Here is a 14,795-nt window from a genome sequence, read left to right as displayed (position 1 = left end):
ATTCACTCACCTCAGCCTCCCAAAGCTCGGGATTACAGGCTGAGCCACCGAGCCCGGCTACCTTGAAAGTTTCTAGCAAGCACACCTTTGTCTGTGTGTCTGTGTGTGGCAGGGCTGGTGGCAAAACAGGCATAATGTAAAATTTACCTTTCTAACCATTTTAAGGGGGGAATTCACAGAACATAAAATGAACCCTCTTAAAGTGAACAGTTCAGTAGCACTTTGTATATTCACAGTGTTGTGCAGCCATCACCTCTATCTAGTTCCAGGACATTTTCACCACTCCAGAGGAAAACCTCATCCCCTCCCCTAGTCCCTTGTGCCCAACAGTCTGCATTCTGTCTGTGGCTTTGCCTTTTCTGGGTATTTCATACAAATGGAGTCAGATACTACGTCGCCTTTTATGCCTGGCTTCTTTCGTTTAACATGTTTTCAAGGTTCTTCCATGTTGTAGTATGTATCAGAACTTCATTCTTTTCATGGTTAAATAATATTCCATCGTATAGTGGAAGATCCTGAGAATATAAAGCCGACTAAGGTAGTGCCCCTGTTATCTAGGGGCTCATAGTTTAGGTGAGAAACAGAGATGATATGAGAAAAACACTCATGTGCCAAGTGTAAGTGGGAAGAAGGGCACCCGAGGCTTGGGAGGGCAGAGATGTATGTGCCTGGAAGGCCATAGAAAAGAAAAGGGACTTTGCAGTGTGTCTGGGAGGATTACATGCTTTCTTGTGGCAGAAGAGGACAGAGGCAGCATGCCAAAGGCACAGGGGAGCCAGCCAAGTGTCTCTGGGACCTTTGCAAAAGTCTAATCTGCCTATAGGATGTTTGTGAAGAAAAGGACAGAAAATAGATATGAAGCTGGCAGGTAAGTTTTAGGACTCCTGTATCAGACCAAGGAGATTGGATTTTGTGCTTTAAAAGAAGTTTATGTGAATGAATTGTAGTGGAGTTAGGAAGGTCACTTTGGTGAGTGCGATGAGGATGGGTTTTTGGTGGCATGAGACAGGAAGATCACGAGGGTCTGAGTGAACTAAGGGGAGACAGAGAGAAGGGCATGTCATCAGTCATTATATCCAGGGGCAGGAATCACCAATTCTTTATGACCCATGGAATGTTCTGGGAGGGAGAGGAGCAGGAGTTCTTTGAGAATGAGTCTCAGATTGGCTCCGTGGGTAGATCTAGATGCTGCTGCTCCCTACGAGAGGGAAGGCAGGAGAAGCAGTCATGTTTTATTGTTGTGTGTGGTTTTTTTTTGCTCTTGGTAGTGAGAGGTTGGTGTAGAGAATGACTTCTGCTTTGGACAAATGGCTCTGAACGACTTTGAGTCCATCCAAATGGAGATGTGTTCAGGAGGCAGTTGGGAATGAAAGATTGGAGCTCAGGAGGAAGGCAGGAGCCAGATATTGGCACAGGCCCTTAGAGAGTTGGACAGGGAGGACACAGGAGTGGAAGATGGGGGATGTTATGGTGGGAGGAGATAAGGAAGTCAATGAGGAATGAGAAAATGCTCTATGGCCGGGTCTAGGAGGTGAAAGGAGAAGGGGAGCCAGCCAGGCCCGGGTGCAGTAGAATTTATATCATCCCATGTTGACGGAATCAGTGAGAAGATTGTCAATAGCTATTAGTGTGAAAGTTCGGAGCTCATTTGGGCTCATCTCCTCCAATAGTTATTCAAAGTGTGATCTCTACTGGTAAAAAAAATCATCTAGTATTGGCTTCCCTCCTCCAATGGACGATTTCATATCTGTGGAGTCCTCTTCTCATTTCAACTGAATATATAAAAATAGATATAAATAAATATATATAAATATATAAATAGAAGGTGTTCCACACTTTGGAAAGGTTCATAATGTAAAATCTTCCATAATGTGCATCCTGGTAATTAAGTAATTTGCATGCTGACTAGTAACATCACTGTGTGACTATCAGTCAACCTAAAGATTTTACTTTTCAGTCACTCATGCTCCTACTTTTTAAATTTCAGAGCTTACCCAGATTGAGGATCCAAGAGAACAGTGGAGGCGAGAACAGGAACGCATGTTGAAGGAATATTTAATTGTAGCCCAGGAGGCTCTCAATGCCAAGAAAGAAATCTACCAGATTAAGCAGCAGCGGTTTGAGTTGGCTCAGGAAGAATACCAGCAGCTGCACAAAATGTGTGAGGATGACAGCCGCTCGTACGCCAGCTGTGAGTTGACTTGTCTCCTTCAGTTAATATACTTTAAAGGTCATCTCTTTGCTGGGTTATTTGCAAACGCTGAACCTTCCTTGGGCAAGACTGCTTCCTAAAGGTTCTGATAGTATACTGTTAGGTAATCAATATTCTGTATGGAAATCAGATGGGCACCTGACAGCCACTCTTTTTTTTTTTTTGAGCCGAGATCTCACTCTTTCACTCAGGTTGGAGTGCAGTGGCATAATCATGACGATCATGGCTTGTGGCAGCCTCAACCTCCTGGGTTCAGGCAGTCCTTCCACCTCAGCATCCCGCTGAGTAACTGGAACTATAGATATGCCACCATGTATGGCTAATTTTTTAATTTTTTAATTTTTGCTGGAGACGAGATTTTGCTATGTTGCCCAGGCTGGTCTTGAACTCCTGGGCTCAAGCAATCTGCCTACCTTGGCCTCCCAAAGTGCTGGGATTACAGACATGAGCCACCATGCCTAGCTTGACAGCCACTCTTGTAGTAAAGACTTAAGTGCCTACTTTGTGCCCAGGTACTGGGATATGGTGGTGACTAAAAAAAGAAGGATGCCTGCCCTTCTGGAGCTTACATTCAGATGGAGAAGGTTAAAAGTAATCAAGCAAACAGGTACAATTTCAGATAGTGACATGAAACAGCCTCCTGTCTCACGTTTGTTGGTTTTGAAGAGGGCTTCCCTCAGAGATCTCTGCAGTTAACACTACTTGTCTGGAATGATCTTTTGAGAACTCCACACAGTGCTTTCATTAATCCTGGGTGGAAAGACATAGAAACCTTCAGCCATGTCAAGCACCAGGCACTTTATAGAGTCCTTTTTTGAACTTTAGGCTTTACTGAATGCAGTATAACTCAGAGAATCGGGCAACTCTCCTTCTACCCCTCAAGTAAGATGGCCATACATTGCTGTTCTCAAAAGGGACCCCTCCTTAGTTCTGGAGGCTGCCAGAGATGGGCTCCCATTTCATTAGTACTCAGCAAATGCTCAAGTGTTGAAGGAACCAGGTAAGGTCTTAGAAGCCAAAGCATTTCACTGTGGACATAGCCACTGCTTAAGCCAGTTCCTTCCCAGCAAAGTTGTCACATACAATAGCGCCTCACAGGTACATGTGTATGGCTACGACTGGCCTGGGCACCAGTGAGCTTAGAGAGAATGTATGAAGTTGGTACCACTAGGTTGAATTTTATGACAACACAAGTGTATTTGAGAAATGGGGGAACTTTCCTGTACATTACTGCCATGTTGTCATGGCAGACTTTAAAGACATGGCCATAACTTTATTCTGTGTTGCAAGTCAGAGTGGAGTTAAGGCCAAGGGGCTGTATATCTTGTGCTGTTTTATTGCAGCTGCTGTTGAAGGGGCAGAAACCCTAGAAACTGTGGACAGGGACAGGGTTTTCCCTTCACAATAGGAATTCCAGATGTTTCTATTACCATGTGCCTTGATGGAAGGGGGGGACTTAGGTTTAATGGTGTGTTGCTTCCAAGTCATCTCATCTCTTACTCTTCAGATTTTGGTACATACCAGTTTTTTGGTTGTTTTGTTTTTAACTTTCTATCAGAGTGTGATAGGTCAGTTCAGTGCTGATTTTTAGAGACTGTTTTCTTATCTCCACAGTTATCTTTTCTTGGAATGTCTTTCTCTGATTTTGGTATCAAGGTAATACTAGACTCATAGAATAAATGTAGATATATTATCTCCTCTTTTGTGAAAGAGTCTGTGTAGGATTGGTATTAATAATTTCTTAACCATTTGATAGAATTCACCAGAAAAGCCACCTGGACCTGGAGTTCTTTGTGGAAATGTTTTAAACTAATAGATACAGAGCTATTCAGATTTTTTATTTCTTCTTGAATTAGTGTTGGAATTTGTATGTTTCAATGAATTTGTCTATTCATCTAATCCAAAAGTCAGCAAACTTTTCTATAAAGGGTCAGATAATAAATATTTTAAACTTTGTGGGCCATGGGATCTCAGTGGCGACTATTCAACCCTGTGGTTATGGTGTACAAGTAGTCAGAGACAATATGTAGATAGATTTGTATGTGTGTCTGTGTTCTGCATAAAAGTATCAAAACATGTAACAAGCTGGATTTGGCCCACAGTGAGTTTGCTTACCCTGGATCTAAGCTGTTAAATCTATGTTGTTCATAAGATTCCCTTATTATCCTTATCCTTTTAATGTCTGTAGGCTTTGAGGTGCTATCCTCTCTTTCATTCCTGATATAAATAATCTGTGTCTTTCTTTTTTTCTTAATTCGTATAACTAAACTTTTATTGATTTTATTTATCTTTACAGTGAACTTGCCTTGGTCTCCCCCCTCTATATCTTATCTGTTTTCTGCTTTATTGGTTTCTCTTCTTTATGACTTCTTTCCTTCTACTTAGTTTGGCTTTAATTTGTTCTTTCTCTTTTAGCTTCCTAAAGTGGAAACTTGGATCACTGATTTTAGATTTTTCTTAGTTTTCCACATAGCCGCTAAAGATATGGATTCTTCTCTACTTTAACTGCATCCCACAAATTTTGGTATGCTATATTTTCATTTTCATTCAGTTCACAATATTTTCTCATTTCCTTTGTGGTTTATTTTTTGACCCATGGGCTCTTTAGAAGTAAGGTGTTAGAACTTTTAAAAGATATCATGTTATTGCTTTCTAATTTATTTTTATTATGGTCAGAGGCTATACTATGTAAAATTTCAATCTTTTGAAATCTATTGAGATGACTTTTATAACCCAGAATATGGTCTTTATTGGTGATCTTATAGCATTGAAAGCCCATGGGTTTGGTGTCTTGATGCCACCTCTAGCGGAAATATTGGCTTATAACTGACTCTGAGATGGTTAGCAATTCTAAACTTTTCAGAAAACCACTTGGTTGAAGCTACATTGAGCCATATAAAATGAGCCTTTTTTTTTTTTTTTTTTTGAGTTGGAGTCTCACTCTGTCATCCAGACTGGATGGCAGTGGCACGCTCCCGGCCACTGCAGCCTCGACCTGATGGGCTCAGGCGATCCTTCTCCCCAAGCTTTCCAAGTAGCTGGAACTATAGGCATGTGCCACCATGCCTAGCTAATTTTTTGATTTATTGTAGAGACGAGGTCTTGCTAAGTTGCCCAGGCTAGTCTCTAACTCACTGGCTCAGGCAATCCTCCCACCTTGGCCTCCCAAAGTGCTGGTATTATAGACATGAGCCACAGTACCCGGCCTAAAATTGCCATTTTTGTAGCTACAAAAGGGCTGAATGTTGACTGTTTCTTATGATTCAACCCAATGGTATGTTTCTTTCTTTCTTTTTTTTTTTTTTTGAGTTGGAGTCTCACTCTGTCACCCAGACTGGAGTGCAGTGGCCTCTCCCGGCCACCACAGCCTCGCCTGCTGGGCTCTGGCGATCCTTCCGCCTCAGCCTTCCGAGTAGCTGGAATTACAGGCACGTGCTACCACGACCGGCTAATTTTTTGATTTATTGTAGAGATGAGGTCTCGCCAAGTTGCCCAGGCGGGTCTCGAACCCGCGGGCTCAGGCAATCCACTCACCTCAGCCTCCCAAAGGCGCGGGATTACAGGCTGAGCCACCGAGCCCAGCTTTTTTTTTTGAGTTGGAGTCTCACTCTGTCACCCAGACTGGAGTGCAGTGGCCGCTCCTGGCCACCGTAGCCTCGACCCGCTGGGCTCCGGCGATCCTTCTGCCTCAGCCTTCCAAGTAGCTGGAACTACAGGCGCGCGCTACTACGCCTGGCTAATTTTTTGATTTATTGGAGAGATGAGGTCTCGCCTGCCCAGGCGGGTCTCGAACCCACGGGCTCAGGCAATCCACTCACCTCAGCCTCCCAAAGGTGCGGGATTACAGGCTGAGCCACCGAGCCCGGCTAATAGTATGTTTTTTTTCAGTAGCCTTGAGGTTTGATTAGGTCTCCAAAGAGGCTTTCAGATCAATTTTTGCAAGGATGGACTGGAAGAAGTACATATCAGAAAAACTTGCCAGGAAGTTTCTTGCTGGTGACTGAAAAGAAAAATTGAGTCTGGAGAGTGTGTGTTATTTACTGGCTACTACCACATGGTCAGGATTTCAGCTGCAGTGATTGCAGGGACTCTGGACTAGATTCCCTTGAGGATGTAGACACAAGGGGATCTTAGACATCCTGTCTGATTCTACCCCCACCCTGAGGGAGAATAAGAGGAAACCTCAACACTAGGCTGAGGGTTAAGGATATTTATTACTTGGAGTCCTGTGGAGCTGGGGCATCCCACAGGATCAATTTTTGTATTTTCATGAGTTTTTCACTCCCTTGACATTTGGGCAAGTCGGGAAGTATACTCAATTACATTCCGTCCTGTGCCTCATGGAATTGTATTAATGCTCATTAAGAAGAAATCCTCGAGATGCTCTCTTTGAAGTGGTATCTGTTTCTACAGTAGAGGAAGCTGATGACTCTGTTGCTGACTTGAGATTCTAACATGCTCACCAGATTCCATCTCCTGATCTGCTGTGAGTCTCTCTGCAGATGCAATCTCTTCTTCCACTTGTGTGGGTTGCCTCCGAGGCCAGAATTGGGCCTGCCTGTTTTTATAAAAGGGTTGGAGATGCCAGTGGATCTTCCTGGGGCCTATCAGCTCATCAGGGAAAAAACCGGCTATGAATGGAATCTGGGAGTTGATCCCAGTGGTTTATCAACTTGCTGCTGTCCCTGGAGCCTCCACCAAGCTCTTTCAGTCTGCCATTTATCCTGAATTACAGTTATAAGGAGAAGAACTCTTCTGGAATTGTCTCAGGTGAATTCTGTGTGGCCACAGGGTAAAGTTTAATACAGTGATCCTGTTGGCTTGAATCACTGTGCTCTAACAGATGGCACTTACAGCCACACCAGAGAGGATGGGCCTACGTCCGGAGCTGCTGGTGATAGTATCCATAGCACAACTGGGCTCTACTTGGCTACTCGGGTCTCACTGTGTCTCACTCTCTCTCAGGGCTAGTCATCTAAAGCAGGGGGCCTCTCCTTTTTCTGGTACTGGGAATGACATAACATCTGGATGCATTTCCCACTACTTCCTTCATTGGTAATGACTTGAAGTAAAAGGAACCAATACCCAATGAGCTGGTGTTTGCTATGCATTGTTATGATCACAGCGTTTAATACGTAGTCAAGCACATGCTGCTATCTTAATTGTTCACATGAGAAACCGAATATCAGGGAGGTTAAATTATTTTTTCAAGGTTACATACCCACAGTAAATGATAGAACTTGGATTTGAACCCAGGTCTGTTTGTGTTGATGACCTTCAGTGCTCTGTACTATTTTTTTTATACATGGAAGAGGCAGATCAGACCATCCCTGTAATTTTTAAGTTGTCTGAAAATAAAGACAAGTTATACATTGACAAGTTGTCTGGAAATTTTGCAGCAATAAAGGGGGCAAGTGGAAGGCAGAGCACTTTCTATTTGACCTTCCCAGGCCCACTTAGGATTGCTAAACTATTTGCTTACTTTTCTTTTTTTTTTGAGTTGAAGTCTCACTCTGTTGCCCAAACTGGAGTGCAGTGGCCGCTCCCAGCCACCGCAGCCTCGACCTGCTGGCCTCCGGCGATCCTTCCACCTCAGCCTTCTGAGTAGCTGGAATTACAGGTGTGCGCTACCATGCCTGGCTAATTTTTTGATTTTATTGTAGAGATGAGGTCTTGCCTGCCCAGGCGGGTCTCGAACCTGCGGACTCAGGCAATCCACTCACCTCAGCCTCCCAAAGGCGCGGGATTACAGGCTGAGCCGCCGAGCCCGGCTTATTTCCTTACTTTTCAACAGGTATTTCTTTAGCACCTGCTGTTGGTATAGATTAAATGGCGGGAACACGATTGATCCCTAATGGCTGATTGTAGGGAACGGGGAGGCAATATGGGTGAACAGAGGAATTAACTAGAACAGCCATTTCTAACGTTGGAGTAGAAGGTTGTGAGGGAGGGCAGGAGGAGACGTATGTCTTCCCCATACTCTTCACACATTTCTCCAGAGCTATGGAATCACCAGAATATAACCCCATTCATTGAAGAGGAAAGATTTTGTGTCAATATTGGGCTATCTGGTATCTAAGAATATCTAAGCCTTGGCCTTTTTTGTCCCTAACCCAAGCAAATTAAAATACTTTGCTGGATACTTTGCACACATATATCCATAAGACTAAGAACCCAACTCTACTTGATTTCAATGAGCTTTAGAGCTAGCTCCCTGGTGCCCAGTTCTCTTTCATGCTTTGTAGAACCTTGGGGTGAAAGTGCTCCACAATGGACTCATTTTCTCTTAGACGCACTCGCACTTTTTCTACAGCTCCATTTTGTAGAGTTTTCTTAGACTTTCCCCATTGCAGCATGTTCTTCTATTTGTTTTCCTTTTAACACTGAATATGTTCATGATCTCAGACACTGTTTTTTTCTAGTGTTACTCCTTCATTCTTCCTGAGAAACTCCAGCCCCCAGATGCATTCAAATGAACTATATATGTCTATTTGCAGGATCTTTTGGAAGAGATTCTTGCATAGGGTAGATTTATAGACTAAACTGCAGGTCTGCAAACTATGTTAGGCCTGCGCCTGAATCCTCTCCACTGTGTTTGTAAATAACGTTTTATTGGAACACAGCCATGCTTGTTTACTTACCTATTGTCTATGGCAGTTAAACAGCAGAATTGAGTATTTGAGACACACTAAATATCCCACAGAGCCAAAAATATTTATATTTATTATTTGGCCCATTACAGAAAAAGTTTGCCAACCTCTGGTCTACACCAGTGGTTCTCAAGCCTGGCTGCAAGCTAGAATCTCCTGGAGGGCTTTTAAAAGCTACTGCTGCTTGGGCCCCACCCTGAACATTTTGATATAATTGGCCTTGGGTGGGGCCAAGCTTTTTTTTTTTTTTTAAAAAGCTCTCCAGGTGATTCCCAGGGTTGAGAACCACTGGGCTAGATTGGCTGTGAATGGCCCTTGTAGCAGCAGAAAAATGACTGTGTTTGTTATCCTGGCTCCTAGGAGCTACCCAGAGTCTACACTGAAAGTCTCTTTCTTTGGGTGGCTGGGACAGAATTGGCCTTATCTCTGGTGAGAAAGTGCTGACCCACCCTGAATTCTTGGGCTAGGTGGTGGTGAAGATTGACCTTATCAGCCATCAGGCACGCCAACATTCTTTCTGAGGCTCCAAGCCCATCCCACAAAGACTGTCTTCCATTGGTGCTATGTTGAAGGATTTTTCATCTGCTGTCTTGGTTAGGAGAAGGGCTAACAGGCAATCCTTTCCCATTCAGCCTTTTCTTTTCCTTCACATGAGTGTGTTGGAGCAGGCAGGAGAAAAATGGATCACATAGCATTTTCCCCATGTATTAGTTTTGAGCCTGAATCTTGAGGGTTGTGGCAAAGCATGTGTATTTCCTGAGAGGTAATCTCCTAGTCTGTCCTGGAAAGCGACTTCTTGGTTAGGATTTGATGGCATATTGTGTTGTTTCTGTAGATTGCTCCCAAGTAGCTTTGATTTTTTTTTTTTTTTTTGGTCCTTTGCTTATAGTGTCTTAAAACCCCCCATGCCCCTTTTGTTGGCCTTGTGCATTTGTATGCGCACCTCTCTGGTAGATAGTGACTGTCAACCTGGAATCTGTCAGGGCTTGCTGTTCTTTCTCCCAGCATCCTCCTAGGCTCTCTTGAGCAACTATGGACAGCGCTGACCCCTGGGGGCGTACACCTGGTCCTAAGTAGCAACCTGCCACAGGAAGTCTTTGGAGAAGGCCTGCTAGTCTTTTAAAGCATGTCATCTCCCTGGGGTGACCTTTGGTTCCCGCAACTCAGAGGAGGCCTGTAAGAAAGAGAGACACAGACTGACGACACATGAATGCAAGCCAATGTGATTCAACAGCCCATATAATTGAAATCCAGAATCAATACTGGGATTTGCAGCATTTTGACTGCTAAATGTCACCTACTGGGTGGTGGGCACTGGGGAGTTGAAGTACCTTCTTATGTGGCGAAAGATAGTCTGATGAAAAGATCTTGGGTGGCTGACCCACAGGACTCCTAATTCTAGACACTAATCCCTCTATAAAAGATGGCATAATGTAGCTCAGGTCACTACAAACTCAGTCTTTGACTCTATAAAATGGGCAAGGAAGCATAAGCATCATCTCAGCTTCACAAAGATTTCATGAGACTAGATGAAATAAATGTGAAAGGCATCCTATAATAGCAAGGCATAATAATTTACATTGCTGTGGTCCAGCTAAGCTATAACCTTGTTATTATATCATCTGAAGCAATATTATATGCCTGAGCAGACTTTTAAAGCTATTTATAAGCTCTGCCCACTCAAGTTTTCAAGAGAGAAAACTTCAGAGGTGAAAGTCTGGTCTTGATCATAAACCTTGAGATTGAAGACATGTATTAATAGAGGAAAGATACTTCTTTTTATAAATATTGTGGAATGCATGCTGGTAAAATTGAGGTCTGGAGTCTTAAGCTGTTCCTTGGACTCTGAAAATGGTTTTAGTAGACTTACTGGCAAGAATTTTATTTATAAATGGAATTATACTATTACAAGTTATGCCAGTGCTCAAAACTGTCTTTAGCATTTGAAGATAAAATGTATTCACTGCCTTAGGTACTTCAGTGGTCTTTTTCTTCATCCTAGTCCTGGAATTTTATAATTTTAGGGTTCAAAGCAAAGGTGACATGAATGGGATCAATATAAGTAAAACCTATTCTGTCATTTAGGATGGCTTCATTGGTAACAGATAAGACTAACTCCCATGGGCCTGGACAATAAGGAAATTCATTTTGACATAAAAGAGTCCTCTGGAGGTGGGGTGGGGTTCCTCAAAGGTGGATTTGATGACTCTGTGGTATCCCACTGGTTTATCAGGTTCCCCTTCTAGAAGTGGGTATACACTGAGTCTACTGGGGGAGAGGCTACCTGACACCATGGGGGTTCTGAAAGAGAAATGGAAGAAGGTTGCTGTGGGGATCTGGCAGTATCCAAGACACCGCCTGTGTGTATTTCAAGTCTTTCTTGATTTTCCCTAGGAAATTGCAGACAGAAAAAGTATGTATGGTGGTGATGATTTCAGATCATTGTTACTGATACTTAACATCACAGTTAACTTTATTGAGCTTCGGTGGTGGGGTTACTTGCTACCCTTAATGAGAAAGATCCCAAGTGATAACTGTGGGCCTCATCTTCTTCCCACTGCATGTCAACAAGTTGATACACGCGTTGTAGTGTTGTAAGCCAGTAGTCAGCGAGTCCTAGCCTTGTGGCCTCATTTGCATATTATCTCCATCTCACCTGGAAAGCCTTTAAGCTCAGGCCTGGGAAACTTAAGTCCCAGGAGATTAATGTGGAGCTTGTCTATAAATGATTTCTGCTTTTTAAGAGCATTGTTTGAGGTGTTTTTTTCATAACTGGTCTTAAATGAAGCCAAAGAGTCAAGCAAGATGGAAGATGTAGGATTTGGAAATAGGCAGTCTCATGTAAGAAATAATTCTGTCTTAAAAATAGTTTATCCATGTCTTTGAGAGATCGCGATTCTGAGTATAAGAAAATTTGAAGTAAAGTTGGCAAACGTTTAGCTCCTTTAGTTATTTGTTTCCAGTAGATTCAGTTATTTTGAAATTCTGACTGAATGGGGCTTAAACAGTAGATTTTCCATAGAACTGTTACTACAATAGGAGATCTGACTGCTCAAATTAACTTTGGATGTGGTTCTAATTGAATTTTAAAATAATCTTGCTGTTTAAGCTACTTGATGGTTTTGAGCCATCTTTTCCAATATAAAGTCAGGAAATGATTTGAATTAATTTCTGGTTGTTGGCACGTAAGTTATCTGAATGACAGCCAGCCTTTGGTATCCAGATCAAAGGAGTAAAAGAAAGGATGCTGGCCCTGCAGATGTGTCGTCTGACCAGGTGATGTGAATGACAAGAACCCGGAGGCAGGATGACATGAGTGTGGGGTGATTCACACAGGAAGACAAAGGAGCATGCCACCAGCTAAAGAGAATAGAAGCCACATTGCAGTAGTACAAAGCCCATGGCTTCAGATGCCTAAAGAAAGGAGACAGAAACATCAAGAAAAAGCAGTGTGAGGAGGTGGATGGGGTGGTAGGAATTAGGACTAGCTACTCACTGCTCTGGCTGCTGTAATACTGAAAAGGGCTGGCAGCTGTTTGTGTAGACAGAAATTGGCTGATGATGCTTAGCGTGTAAACAGCTCTGTGGGTCTTATTTACCCCCAGGTATTGGTGACTCATGATAATGATGCTGTGTCTGTAAAAAGAGTTGAAATCATGTGCACTGCACTGTTGAAGACAGTGTTGAGCTAAACATTCATCAAGACAAGTTGTAAGAATAGACGTGTGAGTGCTTCCCTTCAGTTTCTGTGGGACAACGTGGAGACACAGCTTTTGCTCAAGCCTGCCAGATACTGACATATTGCTAGAAAGTTGTCTGTTTTATTTTACACATTTTTAATGTTTTTCTTATTTCTTGTGCCAAAAATTGTTCATCTGGCAAATATAGATGTGAAGAAAATAAAAATAAAATCACCTGTAATGCAGCCACTGAGAATAACCACAGTTAACGTTTTGGTTCTCTTTCCAGTGACTTCTGTGTGTGTATTTTAAAAGAAAGTCAAAACAGGTTCATACTGCATGTGGTATTCACATATTCACATATGTTTATGAGGTGTTGAACCCAGCTAGTTTTGTAGTAAAACTAAACAGACTTTTTATTTCCCTCCAGCCATATCTTTTACTATATGGGATTGTAGAGAAAGTCCTGATGCAAACACATCAAGAAGATTTGAGGATGTGAAATATCAATTCTTTAGGATCCAGTACTCACTTGTAAATCTGAGACTTAGAATGATTTAATACGGTGAATCAGAAGTTCCTTGTGTGTATTTATTTATTTTAAAGGATCCATTATAAAATGAAGTATTTTCTTTCTGTTTAGCTTTCTCTGGATATTCAACAAATACAAAATATGACCCACACCAAATTAAAGCAGAAATAGCGAGTCGTCGGGATAGGGTGAGTAAAACCAGTGTTGTCATAAATGGAAGTGCTATATGTATGTTTATGTAACATCACTTACCGTGATTCATTTTATGGTGATCAATATGTCTGACACTCATATTTTAGTGTGATTTTTGATTTCATGGATCATTGTTGCATTTTTTTTTTTTTTTTTTTTTTTTGAGTTGGAGTCTCACTCTGTCGCCCAGACTGGAGTGCAGTGGCCGCTCCCGGCCACCGCAGCCTCCACCTGCTGGGCTCCGGCGATCCTTCCACCTCAGCCTTCCGAGTAGCCAGAATTACAGGCGTGTGCTACCACACCCGGCTGATTTTTTGATTTATTGTAGAGATGAGGTCTCGCTGCCCAGGCGGGTCCCAAACCCGCGGGCGCAGGCAATCCACTCACCTCAGCCTCCCAAAGGCGCGGGATTACAGGCTGAGCCACCGAGCCCGGCTTTGCATTTTGTTTTATTGTCCTTTTTTTTTTTTCAGTAGAAGGAAGACAGTTTATTTTAAAACCTTAACTCACTAACAGAAAGTAGCATGTATTCCTGTGTGTGTCTCATGGGGCGGGACTCACTAACCATTTGGAAAGATTTGGAGGCAGCAGGGCCTCACCTCACAGGGCTGCTTTCCTGTGCTGGGAGAATGCCAGCCGCCTATAGGCCCTGGTTTACTCATCTTAAGAGGGATTGCTCCTGCAGTGGCATTAGACCAGAAGTACTCTGATGCTACTTCCCTGGTGACACTGGAACTATTTATTCATCTCTTCAGACTTTTGTTTCGGTTGTCTGGAAAAGGGACACTTTTGTTGCATTTGTGACAAAGCCTAGGAGACATCTTGGCAATTAAGCCTCCTCTCCTGGTGTGTTGTTTCCTGAGCCAGAGTGTACCTTTTAGTGCAGTGGTTCTCAATTTTTAGCACACCTAAGAAAAACACCTGGGAGCTTGTTTAAAGAGCGAACTTCTAGGCCTACCTCCTGAGTTTTGACGTAGGCCTGGAGCTGGTCCCAGAATCTGTTTAAATAAGCACTCCAGGCACGATTGAGGTTCAGGTAGTCAGAGAACACACTTTTAGAAACAGTTTCATGTGTGGGATCTGAGAGTATTAAATAGAAGGAAAGATAAAGAAACGATTACAAACCTTGCTAATTGTAATGTGTACATCATTACCTTGAAAAAGAAAAGTTTGCTGGCTCCACACTTGGGTAGGAACCTGTTGGCAATCTGGGATTTTTGTATTTAAGCAAGGCCATCTTATAGAATAGCTGCTTCATATGTGTGTGAATGGAAGTTTATGGAGGGAATAGATGATCCCCTGGATTGTAAGCTCTTTAGAAATTGAGATGACAACGCTCATAACTAACTTTTCATGGCTTGTTTCTGGAAAAAAAGTATGACTTTTCATGGCTTGTTTCTGGAAAAAAAATATGATTTGTCTTTAGCTTTCCAGATTAAAGCGGGAGCTGACCCAGATGAAGCAGGAACTGCAGTACAAAGAAAAGGGGGTGGAGACGCTGCAAGAGTGAGTTGCCCGCGTCATAGACG

General features: G+C 42.8%; 1 protein-coding gene across 1 annotated transcript in view; it reads left to right on the top strand.

The window, feature by feature from the left end:
* The window catches only part of WWC3 (WWC family member 3), an 81,716-nt gene that overhangs the window by 3,704 nt on the left and 63,217 nt on the right, over positions 1–14,795 (top strand). The window contains exons 2-4 of the mRNA XM_008055154.1: positions 1,988–2,191; positions 13,186–13,262; positions 14,693–14,772. Of these exons, the coding sequence (XP_008053345.1) occupies positions 1,988–2,191; positions 13,186–13,262; positions 14,693–14,772 (361 nt within the window). The remainder of the gene's footprint in view (positions 1–1,987; positions 2,192–13,185; positions 13,263–14,692; positions 14,773–14,795) is intronic.

This window comes from Carlito syrichta, unplaced genomic scaffold (assembly GCF_000164805.1).
Source record: "Carlito syrichta isolate Samal-C Ts95f unplaced genomic scaffold, Tarsius_syrichta-2.0.1 Scaffold301730, whole genome shotgun sequence".
Classification (NCBI taxonomy): Eukaryota; Metazoa; Chordata; class Mammalia; order Primates; family Tarsiidae; genus Carlito; species Carlito syrichta.
Note: the sequence above shows the minus strand (reverse complement) of the source record. Positions and strands in the feature narration are given on the sequence as shown.